Genomic DNA, 20885 nt, shown 5'->3' with positions numbered 1-20885 from the left:
GTGTGTGTGTGTGTGTGTGTGTGTGCGTGCGTGTCATATTTGATATGCATGTTTCAAACACCAGCAGATGGTGTAAAAAAATCCACTCTGTCTTCCTCTCTATATCTCTCTGCCTCTCCCTGTCTCCTGACATGGTGTGTGTGTGTGTGTGTGTGTGTGTGTGTGTGTGTGTGCACGCGTGCATGCGTGCGTGCATGTGTGTGTGTGTGTGTGTGTGTGCGTGTGTGTGTGTGTGTGTGTGTCGCCATGGTGACAGCTCTGCTGCAGTATAGAGGCAACTGAGTTCATCTTGTTCCTATAGAGAGTATAGACACATTCTCACGTTTTTACTCTTAGAATTACTGTATTACTATAAACATAAATACTACTAGTACTAATACTACTACTAGTTATACTAGTACTAGTACTACTACTAAACTCAATTGTGACAGTAAATTATGATGTAGTCTTATAGCCTTTTGAACAACACACCACTTTATTCATCTGAAATTGTTTAGTGTTAAAGAAGAATTCCTCGCTAGAAGGCTTTCTTACCTTTATTTGTAGTTGTTACGTCCCCAACAAAGAGGTCCAGGTGTTATATTGTGCAAAAGTGCATTATTGGCTATTCCCCCTAATATAAGCCCTCAAGTAGTAAAGTGTGTCGCTTGGGATACTATTTACATTATGAAGAGAGGATATATACAGAAAACATCGATTTTTGAGCAATTGAAATAAGCAAATTAGCACAACATAGCCCCATTCAATTGAATACAATTCAATGCAATTAATTGAGGGCTTATGTAGGGGAAATAGCCAATAATGTGCTTTTGCAGAAAATAACACCTGGACCTCTTTGGTGGGGGACGTAACAACTACAAATAAGGGTAAGAAAGCCTTCTAGCATGGTATTCTCCTTTAAGTCTATAGTCCTATAAAGTACGTTTTAACAGCCGGCGAGCATTGGCCCGACACATGGCCCAATCGCCCGTCATCGTCCCCCCAAAAGATTAATTATTTGTATATGTTTCCCGGCGACCTTGCCTCGCCCACTTTTCGACCATCCATCGCCCGGTAGTCTCCGCCGGGTCCCATTATAGTTGTCTATAATGGGACCCGAAAATTTGTCTGGCTGTCGCCCCGCTGTTAAGACGTATACACTGTCAGTCGAATATGCAAATATTTAGGGCTCTCTTTTCGCCCTAAACTATACTTTGACTTTGTTTTACCATTTTGAAAATAGTTTTTGAATAGTTCAACCACCCGAACTATAAATCGACACGTTGTGAGCTTGTAGATTGGCTATATTTGAACTATTCAAAAATGTCTTTCAAGTCGTTTAGGGATAAGGGGTTTAGCATTTGACGAAAATAGAGCACCTAAGGGCTCCATTTTTGTCGCTGCCGTACACCCGCGACGCGACCCGCAAGTCAGCCGCTGCCCAAAAAGGAGCTTGCTCTGTCCCTAAATGGTATTTTTGGTCCAGCGTCACCCGCTATCTATTATGCCGACACCGGTAAATGCGCCTAGAGGTGTGGTCACATGGGCATGTTGGCACGCTTTCCAATACATTTCTATTTTGGTCACTCACATTTGGGAAGGCGCATAGTGGAGTTTAAAAGCACCCGTAAGCCGTGGGCCAAATTAGTTTGGTATAGAGCGCTGCGCGCCTGCAATGGAGATGTCCAGAGTCAGGCTGCTTCACATGAACATCTCTCCTTATTCTCCTATTGCATCTCTTTGTGATTTTCCTATAATCAGCAGAAGTGCAGTGCCTAATATAATATGCAGCAAATAGTGTCTACGTTTTTTGTCATGATGATGTACGATGATAACAGCGGCCCTCACTTCACACGGGTGTGATTATTATTATTTTTTACTATTTTGAAAACGTTGAAACATTGTTCAACTGGCTGACTAAACGGGTTCGATTCCCACCGGGGGCGTGTTCTCACCTCCATGTCATCAGTGCCCATACCCGAGGCAGGGTTGGCGAAAGTGTCCCCTAGGGTAGGTACCCTCACATGTTCTCCCAGTGTCCCCTAGGGTAGGTATACCCTCACATGGTCTCCCCGTGTCCCCTAGGGTAGCTACCCTCACATATTCTCCCTGTGTCCCCTATAGGGTATAGGTACCCTCACATGTTCTCCCCGTGTCCCCTAGGGTAGGTACCCTCACATGTTCTCCCAGTGTCCCCTAGGGTAGGTATACCCTCACATGGTCTCCCCGTGTCCCCTAGGGTAGCTACCCTCACATATTCTCCCTGTGTCCCCTATAGGGTATAGGTACCCTCACATGTTCTCCCCGTGTCCCCTAGGGTAGGTACCCTCACAAAAAAACATGCAGTAATCCTGGTCTCTAAACTGCCTCCCCCTGGCCAGCCGGGGCGCCTGATGGAGGGGAAAGGAACTGGTCGGAATAACGTGTTCCATCCATGCGCTACGTCCAACCAGGGGAAACTCTCCCCTTTCAGGTGATAAGAAGCGGATTGGACTCCTCATGCATAGAAGGAAGCGTGAGCTCAGTTTGGGGCACTCCCCAGGTTGGCAGAGGGAGAGTACCGCCCAGGATTACAGCTCAGGCAATTTGGCACCCGGATGAAAAAATGGGATTAAACAAATCGTGCAGGATAAACATGTCGAGAGAAAAAAAATAAGGAACACTGGTGTTGGTTCACCTACATCTTCCCAACTGATCCTGAGGATGTTGCAGAGACATTGCTGATGGTAGTCTCTCTCTCTCTCTCTCTCTCTCTCTCTCTCTCTCTCTCTATAATTACAGTGTGTGTGTGTGTGTTCGGTTGTGTTTTAATTACCTGTGGAATTTTAATTGGGCTGGTCTGCCCGTGGGGACATGGGGTCACGCACGCACACACACACACACACACACACGCACGCACGCACGCACGCACGCACGTGTGTGTGTGTGTGTGTGTGTGTGTGTGAGAGTGTGTATAGGTGTGTGAGTGTGACATATAGTGAAGTGTGTTCCATATAGTGGTAGAAATGATCACACCTCTCTCTCTCTGTCTGTCTCATCTTCATCGTGTTCACAGAATGACAAGCAGTGCGAGAGTGTGATGGACTACACACTGCAGTGTGCGTGTGTGCGTGCGTGCGTGTATGCGTGCGTGCGTGCGTGCGTGCATGCGTGCGTGTGTGTGTGCGTGCCTGTGTGCACACGGTGCATTATAATTCCGATGAAGGCTCTGGGGTGGTGTTGAGGCGGGGTGCGTTTGATTCGATGAAAGCGGACAGACAGACAGACACATTTTGATTTTAGTTTTAGTCATTAGTCTCTGCGATGTCACCTGGGATGTTTTAGTGTTAGTCTAGTTTTAGTCGACTACATATCATAGGATTTTAGTCTAAAGACTAAAATGTATTTTGGCGGGCCTACAAGTTGTTTGTTTCCAGCATTCAAACCAAGTGTATAAAATGACTGGATCTCTTGTCCACTAGTCCCTTCCTGACATGTTTAGTTGTTGATGAAACCGTCAGTATATTTAGTCTTAGTTTTAGTCATCATAGCTTATGGTTTCCATTGAGTTTTCGTCGGTGGAAAATGGTAGTCGACGGACATCTTTCGTCTTAGTTTTAGCCGACGAAAACAACGCCGTCTGCAACCTCTAGCGGTTGAGCCACCGCCGCCGTCAGGGTGACCTTGAGCGTTGAATCCTGTGCAGCCTCTGACTCAGCGGATCAGTCAATAACAAGCCTCTCTCCATCACGGCCTGTTAAAACACGTTCACTGCCAGGTATTAACTCGTCAATTACGTTATAGCCTATACTTTAGCAGCTATATTGAGAAATAGCAGATCTACTATTCTGCCTATTTTTGAAAGAAATCGTGCAAAACGTTGCGCAAATCTTTGGATATATATTCTTTCAGAGCTTTTTAAAACACTTGGGGAGGGTCCCTGGAACAACATATTTTCAGATTGTATAGCCTATAGAAAAAGCAAAAGGATTTACAATGCTTAATCATATCCATAAAAGTAAAATAAAAAATAATAATTTAGATGTGTGAGAGAAGTGGGTGGATGGCCCCCCTCCCCCCCACACTACACCCCTGCCCCAATACCAAACATGAGACACGGACAATTGGAATACCAAACATGAGACACGGACAATAGGAATACCAAACATGAGACACGGACAATAGGAATACCAGACATGAGACACAGACAATAGGAATACCAGACATGAGACACGGACAATAGGAATACCAAACATGAGACACAGACAATAGGAATACCAAACATGAGACACAGACAATAGGAATACCAAACATGAGACACGGACAATAGGAATACCAAACATGAGACACGGACAATAGGAATACCAAACATGAGACACGGACAATAGGAATACCAGACATGAGACACGGACAATAGGAATACCAAACATGAGACACGGACAATAGGAATACCAAACATGAGACACAGACAATAGGAATACCAAACATGAGACACAGACAATAGGAATACCAAACATGAGACACAGACAATAGGAATACCAAACATGAGACACAGACAATAGGAATACCAAACATGAGACACGGACAATAGGAATACCAGACATGAGACACGGACAATAGGAATACCAAACATGAGACACGGACAATAGGAATACCAAACATGAGACACGGACAATAGGAATACCAAACATGAGACACGGACAATAGGAATACCAAACATGAGACACAGACAATAGGAATACCAAACATGAGACACGGACAATAGGAATACCAAACATGAGACACGGACAATAGGAATACCAGGCATGAGACACAGACAATAGGAATACCAAACATGAGACACGGACAATAGGAATACCAAACATGAGACACGGACAATAGGAATACCAAACATGAGACACGGACAATAGGAATACCAAACATGAGACACGGACAATAGGAATACCAAACATGAGACACGGACAATAGGAATACCAAAAACATGAGACACGGACAATAGGAATACCAGGCATGAGACACAGACAATAGGAATACCAAACATGAGACACGGACAATAGGAATACCAAAAACATGAGACACGGACAATAGGAATACCAGACATGAGACACGGACAATAGGAATACCAGACATGAGACACGGACAATAGGAATACCAGACATGAGACACGGACAATAGGAATACCAGACATGAGACACAGACAATAGGAATACCAAACATGAGACACAGACAATAGGAATACCAAACATGAGACACGGACAATAGGAATACCAGACATGAGACACAGACAATAGGAATACCAAACATGAGACACGGACAATAGGAATACCAAAAACATGAGACACGGACAATAGGAATACCAGACATGAGACACGGACAATAGGAATACCAGACATGAGACACGGACAATAGGAATACCAAACATGAGACACAGACAATAGGAATACCAAACATGAGACACAGACAATAGGAATACCAAACATGAGACACAGACAATAGGAATACCAAACATGAGACACAGACAATAGGAATACCAAACATGAGACACGGACAATAGGAATACCAAACATGAGACACGGACAATAGGAATACCAGACATGAGACACGGACAATAGGAATACCAAACATGAGACACGGACAATAGGAATACCAAACATGAGACACGGACAATAGGAATACCAAACATGAGACACGGACAATAGGAATACCAAACATGAGACACAGACAATAGGAATACCAAACATGAGACACGGACAATAGGAATACCAGACATGAGACACAGACAATAGGAATACCAAACATGAGACACGGACAATAGGAATACCAAACATGAGACACAGACAATAGGAATACCAGACATGAGACACGGACAATAGGAATACCAAACATGAGACACAGACAATAGGAATACCAGACATGAGACACGGACAATAGGAATACCAAACATGAGACACGGACAATAGGAATACCAAACATGAGACACGGACAATAGGAATACCAAAAACATGAGACACGGACAATAGGAATACCAAACATGAGACACGGACAATAGGAATACCAGACATGAGACACGGACAATAGGAATACCAAACATGAGACACGGACAATAGGAATACCAAACATGAGACACAGACAATAGGAATAACAAAAACATGAGACACGGACAATAGGAATACCAAACATGAGACACGGACAATAGGAATACCAGACATGAGACACGGACAATAGGAATACCAAACATGAGACACGGACAATAGGAATACCAGACATGAGACACGGACAATAGGAATACCAAACATGAGACACGGACAATAGGAATACCAGACATGAGACACGGACAATAGGAATACCAGACATGAGACACGGACAATAGGAATACCAAACATGAGACACAGACAATAGGAATACCAGACATGAGACACAGACAATAGGAATACCAAACATGAGACACGGACAATAGGAATACCAAACATGAGACACGGACAATAGGAATACCAAACATGAGACACGGACAATAGGAATACCAAACATGAGACACGGACAATAGGAATACCAAACATGAGACACAGACAATAGGAATACCAAACATGAGACACGGACAATAGGAATACCAGACATGAGACACAGACAATAGGAATACCAAACATGAGACACGGACAATAGGAAACCAGACATGAGACACGGACAATAGGAATACCAGACATGAGACACGGACAATAGGAATACCAAACATGAGACACGGACAATAGGAATACCAAACATGAGACACGGACAATAGGAATACCAAACATGAGACACGGACAATAGGAATACCAAACATGAGACACAGACAATAGGAATACCAGACATGAGACACGGACAATAGGAATACCAAACATGAGACACAGACAATAGGAATACCAGACATGAGACACGGACAATAGGAATACCAAACATGAGACACGGACAATAGGAATACCAAACATGAGACACGGACAATAGGAATACCAAAAACATGAGACACGGACAATAGGAATACCAAACATGAGACACGGACAATAGGAATACCAGACATGAGACACGGACAATAGGAATACCAAACATGAGACACGGACAATAGGAATACCAGACATGAGACACAGACAATAGGAATAACAAAAACATGAGACACGGACAATAGGAATACCAAACATGAGACACGGACAATAGGAATACCAAACATGAGACACGGACAATAGGAATACCAAACATGAGACACGGACAATAGGAATACCAAACATGAGACACGGACAATAGGAATACCAGACATGAGACACGGACAATAGGAATACCAAACATGAGACACGGACAATAGGAATACCAGACATGAGACACAGACAATAGGAATAACAAAAACATGAGACACGGACAATAGGAATACCAGACATGAGACACGGACAATAGGAATACCAAACATGAGACACGGACAATAGGAATACCAAACATGAGACACGGACAATAGGAATACCAAACATGAGACACGGACAATAGGAATACCAAACATGAGACACAGACAATAGGAATACCAGACATGAGACACGGACAATAGGAATACCAAACATGAGACACAGACAATAGGAATACCAGACATGAGACACGGACAATAGGAATACCAAACATGAGACACGGACAATAGGAATACCAAACATGAGACACGGACAATAGGAATACCAAAAACATGAGACACGGACAATAGGAATACCAAACATGAGACACGGACAATAGGAATACCAGACATGAGACACGGACAATAGGAATACCAAACATGAGACACGGACAATAGGAATACCAGACATGAGACACAGACAATAGGAATAACAAAAACATGAGACACGGACAATAGGAATACCAAACATGAGACACGGACAATAGGAATACCAGACATGAGACACGGACAATAGGAATACCAGACATGAGACACGGACAATAGGAATACCAAACATGAGACACAGACAATAGGAATACCAGACATGAGACACAGACAATAGGAATACCAAACATGAGACACGGACAATAGGAATACCAAACATGAGACACGGACAATAGGAATACCAAACATGAGACACGGACAATAGGAATACCAAACATGAGACACGGACAATAGGAATACCAGACATGAGACACGGACAATAGGAATACCAAACGTGAGACACGGACAATAGGAATACCAGACATGAGACACGGACAATAGGAATACCAAACATGAGACACGGACAATAGGAATACCAAAAACATGTCGTTGCTCTATTTTCTGGTGATCCAAAGCGAACATATATATATTTTCTTTACTCAAATCTTTGCGTCTGGAGATCTATATGCATGGCACAACATGTTGTTGAGAACATTTTGGGGGTCTTTCAGTGGTGTGCACCGACATTTATAGAGGGGCAGGTGCTCAAGTGAAAAAAGGCACCTTGTGCAGCGCCTGGAACCGGCCGGTTGCCTTAATAGTGTGAGATTTATAGATTTTGGGGCATAAATAATACATTAGAAGCTTTTTTTTTATTTGAAGAATTGATCAGTGTCACTATGGTCCACAACTGTACACTCTACTGTATGTTTTTTGAGTGGTGCAACCACTCCTACAACCAGCAATGTCCGTGTACACCTATGTATGTGGCTACCTATGTGCCCATGCACCTATGTGGCCATGAGCACGAGTACTATAGGGTACCAGTAGGGGGCGCCAGAAACAGAGAGAGGGATAGTGCTGCTAATGAGAGAGAGAGAGAGAGAGAGAGAGAGAGAGAGAGAGAGGTGGTGGTGGGGGGGGGGGGAATTGCAACACTCAGTTCACACAGGTGTGATTTATTTCTTCAAAAGGGCACATTGCTGTCCAGAGGGCAGGTGGTGCTCCACGTCTATCTGTGCACGCCACTGGGGTCTTTGACAACACTGGTGTAAAGGTGTTGGGTGTATGGTGTTCTATCTTCACACACAGGACAGCGTGGACACAGTGTACCGAGTCTGACCTGCCGGTTTCAGACCTGCTCTCATCTCTAATGCCCTTTAATGGAAAGCTGTAATAAAAGTGGGCATTAACCTTGGTCTCTCCTTTCCTCTCCTCCCCTCCCCCCAGTGTGTACGGCTGTCCCCTGGCTAAGAAGCGTAAAGCCCAGGAGAAGCAGCCTCAGGAGCCCATCGCCAAGAGGAGAGCCTTCCTCGCCGCCGCCTCCTCCTCCTCTTCCTCCTCCTCCTCGACGGGCGCCGCCGGCCCCGGGGAAGGGGAGGGGCGTCGTTACGGCGCGGGGGAGAGGAAGCAGGAAGAGGAGGAGCCTGTGGAGGAAGGAGAGCCGTACTCGGATGACGAGGAGGAGGAGGAGGTAGAGGTGGGGAGAGCGCAGGGCATGCTGGGAGGAGGAGAGGCGGAGGAGGACGGTCAGGACGGAGACGACGAACAGGAGGACGGAGACGAAGACGAGGAGGACGAGGACGACGAAGACACGGTGCCTGGTGAGCAGTGTTGATTTCCTCCACTAAAACTAAGACGGAACATGTTTCCGTCAACTACCTTTTTTTCACTGACGAAAACTAAATGGAAACTAAGCTATACTAAAACTAAGACTAAATGGCTACTGACAATTTCGTCAACAGATAAAAACTAGACTAAAATGTTAGGAAGGGACTAGTGGACAAGAAATCCAATACAAGACACTATACACTTAGTTGCATGCTGAAAATAGCCGATCTACGAGCTTGTAGGCGTTGTGAGCTTGTAGGCTATTTTCAGCAAGTGTAAAATCAGCCTAAATACATTTTAGTCGACTAAATCAACTGTAGATTTAATCGACTAAAATCTCATGATATTTAGTCGACTAAAACTAGACTAACACTAAAACATTCCGGGTGACTAAAATGTGACTAAAACGATTGAAAAGACTATGACTAAAACTAAAATCTGTCAAAATCAACACCGGTGCAGTGCAAGTTCTGCCAGGGAACTCAGTGCATGTTGCTGGCGGGCCGTCCATTGGGCCGCCTCAACTCCACCCACGTTCACATCATCCAATCACACTCATTCCATTCTCAGACCGCTCTATTTAATCTGGAATTCACTGCGTGAAGAGAGGAGTTAACGGGCAATTATGGGCACTGTATTTTGCTCGTAAACCTCAAGTTTAGCGGGCATATACAGTAATATACGGTAATATACAGGTGTGATGGTATAATTCGGGAGTTTACCGGAGTTTGTTGGAAAGTTTAACGAGAGTTTCTTGTAATATACACATCCGTAATTCCATGCTTTTTGCGCAGTGGAAGTTTGCACTGCTCATTCCTTTTTTTTTGTTTAATTTTTTTAGCCCATGATTTTGCAACCCATTTTTTCACCCAGTGTCAATTATCTAATGTAAATCCTGGGTGCGCTACACTGACCTCATGCTTCCTTCTATGCATGAGGAGTCCAAGCTGCTTCTTTTCACCTGACAAGGGCCGGACGTAGCGCGTGGAAGGAACACGTTATTCTGACCAGTTCCTTTCCCCTCCATCAGGCTGGCCCGGCTGACCAGGGGGAGATAGTTTTAGAGACCAGGATTACTGCATATTTTTTTGTGAGGGTACCTACCCTAGGGGACACGGGGAGAACATGCAAACTACACACAGAAAGGCCCTTTCGCACTACTCATTCCTGCTTGCTTTTGCTGCTGTCATGCTGCTGCTCACCCTCCTCCACCCCAGCTATCACCTGTCATTTTGGATCTGCTGTTTATTTTGGGGTGGCTGTGGCTCAGGAGGTAGAGCAGGTCGTCCAATGATCCCTGGGTCAGTGGTTTGAATCCCGGCTCCTCCTCCTGTCCACATGCCGAAGTGTCCTTGGGCAAGACACTGAACCCTACATTGCCTCCAATGAGTCGGTCGGTGTGAGCTCGCCACCATTGGTGTGTGAATGTGGGAAGTCGACTGTTCGCCGCTTCACCTCCCAATGTATGAATGAATGAACGATTGTAAAGCGCTTTGAGCACTTGGAAATGCGCAATAAAAATGCAATTCATTATTATTATTATCATTATTGTTATTATGTACAGAGGAGTCCTGATGGTTGGGACTGAAGCACTTTATCAGAGTACATAATAAAAGCAGGTCCAATTCATCGCCAAACCATTATAAATATATTGCTCATTTTATATTAAATTAAATCTTATTTGATGCAACATAAAAAAACACTTCCCTGTTCCCTTGACATTGCTACATAAGGTACATTAGGGCCAAGCACTCCCACCAACATGTGATTGGTTTGCCAATTTGCTTTGTTTACACATGACGTAAGTTTTCCCTTTCAATGTCAATGGCGTTTAATGTTTCGATGTTTATTTTTTAGCGGAATTATCAGCTCCTATCAAACATCATTCATCATGCATGCATCATCTCATACTGTTTAATTTACGTCATGTTTAGCGTAATTCAGGTGGATTGCAGAAAGGGGGGGGGGGTTACGCGACCCAGCTAGGATTTGTCAATTACGTCAGAGTTCGGTGCTCTATAATTCATGTCTTGTATTAAAACATGTAAGAAGTTAAAGGAGCATTCAGTGATTTGGGTTATTTTGAAAACCCCCCGGTAACGAGATGTGCACATGCACGCACTACAGTAGGGGGGGGGCACACAACAGGCCAACAGCACGCACACCAAGGCCCGCCCCCACTCGATCATGATTGGCGGAAGGCCACTCTCTATCCTGATTGGATGAAGGCTGAGCCACCTAGTCAAAAACAAAACCCAAGGTTTTTTGACCCCAGGGGTTAAAGGAGAACTCCATGCTAGAAGGCTTTCTTACCACCTTGATTTGCAGTTGTTTAATATCCAAAGAAGTGGTCCAGTTGTTATTTTGTGAAAAATTGGCTATTTCCCCTACCCTACGTACCCCACCATAAGCCCTGAATGTGGGCTATGGGGTGTTGTGCAAATTTGCTTATTTCCATCGCTCGGAAATGCAATTTGTTGGTATATATCAACTCTCCATAGTGTCAACAGTGTGATAATGTTTACATTTTCCTGCATAGTGACGGCGTTGTTGTGTTCTAACCGGTTTAGCCGTAAAGCCTGAGATCTCGTCTATCTCACGAGATATCTGCGAGACTTCCCCAGGAGCGCACCAGGAAGTGGTCCGCTGCCCTGTTTATTATGGTTTATTCCCAGCTCCACTGTCGTCCGAGTAACGTTTCTTCACTCTGCACACTTTATTAGCTACGAGAGTACTTTTGATTTGTTTGTATCATCTTATATTAGTTCTGAACATGAAGGAATGCACTTTTCCTGGCTGTTCTAGCGTGTGCATATTGGATAAATGATGGCGGAAGGCTATGATTCTGCAGATGTTCTCGATATGGCAGAGGGCTTTGAATACGGTAGCGCCCCGTACATGTACGAACCTGAATACACAGGCGCAGAGCTTCGTCAAATGGAAGAAGAGGCGATGTTATTACAAGAACAGGAACACGGACAGGTCGATGCCGACACCAGCCTAGGACAAACACGGAGGAGACATTTGGAAGAGCCTCACGAGTGGTGTACAGTAAATGTAACAACTGCGTCAAAATGCTCCGAGTTTTTTTTGTGGAATCCAGAGGGCATCTCCGAGTCCGACAATGATGATGCCCTACCCTGTATCACATCTTCTGAAGATTTCGCTCCCATGATAAATCGAGCTGTACTGGAAACTTTCCAGTGGAAACTTTTTCTAACAAAGAAAATAAACTGGGCCGACAGACCAGAGCCTGAAGGAGAGAATGGTCACTTATCCAATGAGTAAGTAGGCTACATTTACCGTTATACTGACATTATGTTATGGACTGTTTATACATAAACATTGATACAAACATTGTCAATGTTATTAAAACAAATAAAATATACATATGAAATAGCTTTATAGTTACATCACATGAATACATACGTTAGGAACAATGTGAAATTGTCTAAATAGATTTGGATATATATATATATATATATATATCACAGGCTCTATGTATACACATACCGGTACATATACCAAGTTAGAGCACACACAGACAATCTGATTGTTATGACTCATGTCCTAATAGTATGCTCATGTGATTCTTCTCCACTAGTCAGTGCCGACTGGCGTCCTAAAGAATAATTATAGAGTGGCAGCTCAGAGGGGAAAAACTTCGGGCTGGAAATCGAATTCTGATGCCATCCTGTGTCGGAAACTGCCCATAGATCCGAAGTCCCATTAGTCCGAACATGCACTGCTCCCGTGCTTGCGGTTAGGTTTAGGTTTGCTCCCGTGCTTGCGGTTAGGTTTAGGTTAGGGTTAGAGATAGGGATAGTAATTTAGGAACAATGAACCTTCTGACTAATGACATGGCACCCCTGTGTCGTTGCTGCAGTCAGAAGAAAATACCCTTCAGAATCTGGACTATACCGAGGATTTTTGGAGGAAGCACGCAATCTCAGAGCGTTATACATTTGGCCTGTACAATAATCCACAATACTCTGTAAATTAATAACTTTTTGTTTTTGTTTTATGTGACTCGTGTGACATCGGTGTTATTTCATACAGAAGGATGGTCTTCCTGCTTTCTTTGTCGCACCTCCAACGGTGCCATGGTGGACTATGCATGGCAGGGGCGTCCTCTTCCCTGAGCCAAGCCTAAGGGCTGATTCATACTCCTATTTTAGAGCCGAATAAAAGTCGGTTCGGTGCTGTAGAGCCTACAATTTGACGTCATTTGAGGTTCGGGGGGGGGGGGGATTACCGTCCTAAAGTCGGCTCTTCGGTGCTACTGAAAATTTCTGACGAGCCGAAATCTACAGCGCCGAAGCAGCGGGAAAATAGGAGTATGAATCGGCCCTGAGCCTGTTTTAGTTTTATGTGACTCGTGTGACATCAGTGTTATTGATATTACATATATGTGTTATTCAATCAAGAAAATAAATAAGTCCTGTGTTAATTATTCACTTGTCGTTCATAAATAAGTAGGAAACATTCATTTTAGCCAATGCACAGTTATTCCTAAGGTATCCTAAAGTTCATAGTAGTACTTCATAATGAATACAGATATTTACTTTTCAGGTCAGAAGAAATATCCTTTATTTACAATATCTAACGGCAGTTGTTGTGTGTCCTCAAACTGGTACTTTACAACATATCTGTGTGAGGCCTTCGAAAATTGGATTTTCAGCTTCTCCTTTCCTACAAATTTTCAAAGAATAATAGCAGAACAATAAACAAACATTTAACATGAAAAAGATAATCCAAACATTGTCAGCAATGTGTCATTACAAAGACTTGTCCTTTCATATAGCATATCACTCCAATTGTAGTTTGAACTTGACATCAAATTAACGATTTAATTATTTGGTTACAGAAGGATACATCTTTATAATGGCACTATTCCACATCAGAATTCCTGTATACGCTGTATTTCTTTTTTTTAATCTATAATTTTTATCCCACAATTTTGCAACACAGTTTTTTCACCCAGTGTCAATTATCTAATGTAATCCTGGGCGCTACACTTCCTCTATTGTGCACTGTCTATTTGAATAACTGCACTAATGTTTTTCCCTGTGTACGGGACCCCCTCTAAAATGAGATGCTGCCTGGCTCCCTGGCCGGACGTAGCACGTGGAAGGAATACGTTATTCCGACCAGTTCCTTTCCCCTCCATCAGGCGCCCCGGCTGGCCAGGGGGAGGAATTTTTGGAGACCAGGATTACTGCATGTTTTTGTGAGGTTACCTAACCTAGGGGACACGGGGAGAACATGCGAACTCCACACAGAAAGGCCCTTTCGCCAACCCCACCTCGGGTATGGGCACTGATGACGCGGAGGAGGGAACACGCCTCCAGCGCCCACAGAGGGAATCGAACCCAGGAAATTCTAGCTGTGAGGCGACAGCACTTGTGCCACCATGCCCCTACGACCCTGTATTTCAACAGTTAGTACTATAGAAGCCATATGCTGACTTTTTACTAAAGGAAAAACAAATGACAAAACTAACGATAAAAACAAGCAACCCTAAATGCATTTTTTTTTCACAATGTGAGGTTCCTGCTGTTCATGAGGAGGGGTGCTCAGATATAAATTGTGCTGCCTCTTGTAACGACAGCCGCCAACAACAGCCTCTGAGACATTACCTCCCTCAGCACCCTATAAGAGAGAATAAAGACGTTTAACCTAAATATGTTAATTGAAAAACTAATAAAGTTAACTGCAGCAAAGGTCTTCTATTCATTCAAGGCCTGACCACAGCAAATAACATTCAGAACAGATTTATTTTCAAAAGTTTTAGGCAAAATTAGACAGTTTATTTTATAAGACCATAGTTAGTTGTGTCAACTTGTGTGCCATGAAAAAACATATGAATATCCTCACCTCTACTGCCTCGCCAAACTCAGGTTCAGAAATAATTTGTGCTGGCAATATTGGACTGGCAGTCTGTGATGGCTCCCCTCCTTGGATTGGCATAGACTTAGCAGGTGTGGAGCTTTGGGCACCTCTAAGGTCCGGGACGTCCTCATCCGTTTCAACTGCTTCCCCTCCCTAGCATTGATGAACATAATAAATCATGCTGTTATTTTTTTTAATACAAAGTGGCAGAAATGATAAAGGGACATGCAATAATTAATTAAGGTGTTAATTATGGCAACACATAGGTGTATATACAGTAAACTAAAATAGACTAATGGCAATCAAGGGGAATGTAGTTTATCCATGGGATAAAACAATATGAAAAATACCCTAATCATCAATTGTTTGCTCCTCACCTGTGCATCGGCAGCCTTTTTGGGGGTCTGCATATTTGAAGACCATGATGAAGACCATGAAGGCAATTCCGTGAGAATAAATAAATCAAATTTAGAGTACCTATATTACACTAGAGTAAACATTATTTGATGTGTGAACATATTGTGTAGTATTATAAATAGAACTATACTCTGTCATGGCTACCACTTACAAGCGTATAAATGGAACCAAATGGACCCGTTATAGGCAAATGTTGTTCGATTTGTACACTCAGATAGTTACATTGTGAATTAGTGACATGGAATTAGCTATATTAATTGGGTTCTCAGAGATAGAAATGCCATTAAATTAGGGTCCGTAGCCTAATTCATGTCAAACTGGGGCTCCTTGAAAGTAAATAGGTTGACAATCACCACTAGAGCTGCAAGCATAGCCTAGCCTATTCTCTTATGGGGATCATTTGCATATATTTTCAAATGATTTTGTTTTCAAACAGATATTCACCCACTAATATTAATAATATTACGTAAATAAAAAAACGTTCTTAGGTTTAAAACTTCTACTTTTACAACTAGCAGCTCCACTGGAGCAGTAGTGTTGAGAAGTAGAATACTTTGTATTGTCTGTCCTAAACGGTAAAGGTGAGAATGGGGGAGGGTTTACCACCATTCTCAACCAGTCGTTTGTTTAATAATACTATTCATCGTAAAAATAAAAATAAAGTGCAAATGATGTCGAAATCAACCCACAAACCTTCACAACTATAAAAACAGTAGCCTCTATAAGTCGATACATAAATAAATAAATACATAAATAGGGGCAAAAAATAAGGCTTGGTAAAGAATAATTTATAAATCTCCCGAAATGTACCTGTAATGTAGTAGTCCTTGGAACAGCGTGTGCCTTTAGATTTAGAATGTTGCGCTCTTTCCTCGGATTTCTTTTAGTTTTTTATTTTCTCTTTGATGGTCTCTTCTCTGCCGTTGCATCCTTTGGTTGTTCTTCTGGGTCGAAATCCTCCGGTTCGAAATGGTCACTGCAAACTGTCCAATTCCTGGTTTTATCAAGTGGAGTATTGATATCCAATTTGAGAGCTGTGAGCCAAAGTTTCCGCTGATCAAGATCCAATGGTATGCTATGAAAGCTTTTACACTTTCGAGTGGCACAGCTTCTTTTGTTTGAACAGGAAAAGCGCATTCCTTCATGTTCAGAACTAATATAAGATGATACAAACAAATCAAAAGTACTCTCGTAGCTAATAAAGTGTGCACTGTGGCAACAGTAACTGCAGAGTGAGGAAACGTTACTCGGACGACAGTGGAGCTGGGAATAAACCATAATAAATAGGGCAGCGGACCACTTCCTGGTGCGCTCCAGGGGAAGTCTCGCAGATATCTGGCGAGATAGACGAGATCTCAGGTTTTACGGCTAAACCTGGTAGAACACAACAACGCCTTTACTATGCAGCAAAATGTAAACATTATCACACTGTTGACACTATGGAGAGTTCATATAATTATACCAACAAATTGCATTTTCGAGTGATGGAAATAAGCTAATTTGCACAACACCCCATAGCCCCCAGGGCTTATGGTGGGGTAGGGGAAATAGCCAATAAGGCGTTTTTTCACAAAATAACAACTGGACCACTTCTTTGGATATTAAACAACTGCAAATCAAGGTAAGAAAGCCTTCTAGCATGGAGTTCTCCTTTAACTGGGGACAGGGAGGAACTCTTTATATGTTCAGCACACTCTATAGTAGGGAGGGTTATCACAACAAAACAAAATTATAAGTTATATTGGAATGAAGTGAAATCACTGAATATACCTTTAAGCTGTGCTTGTTTCCATACAGGGAGTCGTTTCAAGGCCATCGGCGGCCAGTCCAAACTCACTCCCATCCAGAAAGACAACAACAACAACAACAACCACAGCATCGTCGGGGTTGCCGCGGGCAACTGCATCAGCATCAACCCCGCCCCCCCTGGAGGGGTCGCAAACGGCAACGACCAGAGGTGGGTGGAGTATCCAAACACTGTAGTAGTCAAGTCAAGTTCAAGCCAAGTACCTGCTGAACCTGTAACATGTAACTAATTAGCGCCGCCCCTGTGGCAGGGAGGAGTATGAGAACTACGACGAGCTGGTGGCCACGTCCCTGCTGAACCTGGGCAAGATCGCCGAGGCCATGACGGAGTCAGACGCCAACAGCAACTCCTCCAACAGCGCCGCCGAGGATGAGGAGGAGGAGGAGGAGGAGGAGGAGGAGGAGGAAGATGACGATGACGAGGAGGAGGAGGAGAACGACGAGGAGGAAGAGGAGGAGGAGGAGGAAGAGGAGGACATGGAGAGGAAGGTGACTTCAATTATGGATTATTACAGTGTGAAATCTGCCAAAATACAACATCATAATCTGATTATTTTTTTGTTTTAGTCCAGTTTTAGTGTATTTACCCATTTCGGACTGAGGCCGATTAAAAAAAAAAGCTTCTAAATCGCAATAGTTTTCTATATCAGTGGTGCTCAACTTTTTTCATGTGAAAGACCCCCAGAATTATCTGTATTTGGCTGCGGAACCCCATCTGAAAATATCTTGTATCAGGGACCTCCCAGAAGCAAATGTTTGAGTTTAAAACGTTCGCTCTGAAATAATATATATATTCAAATATTTGCGGCATATTTTCACGACTTTTCAATAAAAAATAGCAGATCGAGTGCCGCGCCATGAGCTTGTAGAGCTATAATAATATAGTATAATATAAGTGAAGGCTGCATAGCCGAAACGCGTCAGCGTAACTTACTTGGTGTTTGCCAATAAAGAAATGGAAATGTGAGTACCTTGTCCCCCGCTTGTTTAATTTTTGGATGTGCTACCTTTTTGGAATTTTTAATTCCTATTTTTTGATGTATACTTGATTTGGGTCTGGCACTCCACTGAAATCCATTGCTGATGCGCAACCTCTTTTTCTCATTTAGTATAATATAAGTATAATATAATGCTTAAAACACCAAAAAGGGTTCCCGTCCTGAATGGGATAAATATCATATGATTTTAGTCAAACTCAGTCGAACTGAGAAACAGGGCTTTAGTCTGCTACATCTGCTTAGATACAGTGTTGATTTCGTTGACTAAATCTACAAGCTTAAGCTACGTAGATTGGCTATTTTCAGCAAGTGAAAATAACAGTCATTACGACGGCAAAATACATTTTGTTTGACTAAATAAACTGTAGATTCAGTCGACTAAAACCTTATGATATTTAGTCGACTAAAACTCGACTAACACTAAAAACATTCCAGGTGACTAAAACGTGACTGAAACTAAATGAAAACTATTGAAGAGACTATAATGACTAATGGTGTATTTTTATGCTGTGTTCCCTATGTTATGTAAATGTATTCCACTATTTGTCTGTCTGTTTTCTGTTTTTGTGTTTCTCTGTGAGGACTGCGGTGTATTTACGTCCATGTGACGTCCATTAATATGCATCATCCTGTCCAAATAAACAAATAAAGTAAAGTAAAACTAAAATCCACATTTTTCTGCCAAAAAACAACACTAATCCTATCCAAAGGGCTCCTCGCTGAGCGTGGACCTGGACAGTGACGTGGTCAGGGAGACGGTGGACTCTCTGAAGCTCCTGGCCGAGGGCCACGGAGCCGCCATGCTGCCCGACGACCACCAGGAAGACCTGCGTGACCCCGCCTCCTCCTGCCGCTACCCAGAAGGCACCGGGGCGGCGACCGCGGGTAATAGCGCCATAGAGTAATGAAAGGATAGAGACCGAACCGGAGCGTTAGCCCCGCACACGCCCCCCCAGCCCGCTATTCGTTTCAGTGGAAGTTGCTCAGTGGCGTTTTGAAGCACACGTCTACTTCCGCATGTGACCACCAAATGTTGGTAAAAAGTAAACAGCACACAAGGCAGGAAAATTGTAAAAACAATGCAAACAATAATACAAGGCAAACACACATGCATTAGGCCTACACATGCAGCGCCAGCGGCACAAATTTCTGTTGTAGCCTACTATTTAACGCTCCATTGTATGGAACCTGTTAAAAAGTAGCCTAAAGGGTCAAATACAAAGTTGAAACCATAAATTAAATACATTCAATTAAAGCTTACCATCGGGTTCTGAGACGGGAGGTGGTGACGGCAGTGTCACGGTGGTTAGGTCTGAATCCAGCCCCTCTGTGACAGGAACACCGGACACTGCCGTCTCTCCAATTATGTCCCCTTTTCTGGCGTCCAGGTCTGTTATGTCCAAATTGGAAGGACCCTGTCCACCTGTTTGTTTGAAGAAGTTTATTAGACAGAAATGTAAAAAACAGCAACTGAATACAGTCAGACATTTAGTCCAAGATAGATAGCAGCATAACGTAGCCTACTCACCTCCCGTGACGAGTGTCTCCCGTCTATATTGGGAGATTTATTTTTTAATTTCCCTCCGTCTCGTCTCTGAGTGTTTTCCTTTTCCGCCGGCAAGGTGCCCTTATATGGGGAATTATGGGCGTTTACCTATGCAAATTATGATAGACGGGCACACGCTTCCACTTTGGAATTCATCAACTTAAGAACAGCAGGTGCGAACAATTTGGCACTTTAAGAACACATCATGCATTTGACTAGACCTCTCTTAGGAATTCTCGTGGGAAGAAATGTAAGAACAAATTTTAGGAACTTATTGGCGCATGAGGCCCAATGTTTGGAACTATAGCTCATTGGCACCCGCTTTGCGGCGAGATTAAAGCTCTCTTACTATTCCACTCTGGTTGTATAAGAGGGGTCACAGTTATTATTATATGCAACAGGTCATTTTGAGGAAGCAATCGGATTGTTTTAAGAATAGTCTTCTAGCCGTGCTTCAAACGAGCATGGTGGAACGCCTAATCAAAACATTAAAGTGTAGCTGTGCTGCTCTCCCCCAGAGCAGAGCCGACTGGGTTGCCATGCTAGCGACTTTCTTGGAACAATTTTAGGTTGTATAGTGGCTACATCTGTCATGGTTTTTTTAAGGGTAACTGTTGTATAATCACAATATTATACTCAAGGGGACGTGCTTTATTACCATCTCCGCCATCGCCGTCTTGCAGGGTTAATGGCACTTCTGCACTGCTTACAGAACTCGACGCAAGCGTGCCATTAATGCCGGTAAAGCACACCCTCTCGTGTAATATTGCTGAACTACACGATCGCCATGACT

General features: G+C 43.2%; 1 protein-coding gene across 1 annotated transcript in view; it reads left to right on the top strand.

Moving 5' to 3' along the window:
- Positions 1 to 20885, top strand: part of LOC310876853 (myelin transcription factor 1-like protein) — a gene marked incomplete at both ends in the record, with an annotated part of 95145 nt that overhangs the window by 12916 nt on the left and 61344 nt on the right. The window contains 5 exons of the mRNA XM_083790505.1: positions 9053 to 9426; positions 12285 to 12479; positions 17540 to 17699; positions 17800 to 18037; positions 19257 to 19431. Coding sequence (XP_083646631.1) covers positions 9053 to 9426; positions 12285 to 12479; positions 17540 to 17699; positions 17800 to 18037; positions 19257 to 19431 — 1142 coding nt within the window. The remainder of the gene's footprint in view (positions 1 to 9052; positions 9427 to 12284; positions 12480 to 17539; positions 17700 to 17799; positions 18038 to 19256; positions 19432 to 20885) is intronic.

Source organism: Protomyctophum parallelum, assembly GCF_964188405.1.
Source record: "Protomyctophum parallelum genome assembly, chromosome: 19".
NCBI classification, from domain to species: Eukaryota; Metazoa; Chordata; class Actinopteri; order Myctophiformes; family Myctophidae; genus Protomyctophum; species Protomyctophum parallelum.
Note: the sequence above shows the minus strand (reverse complement) of the source record. Positions and strands in the feature narration are given on the sequence as shown.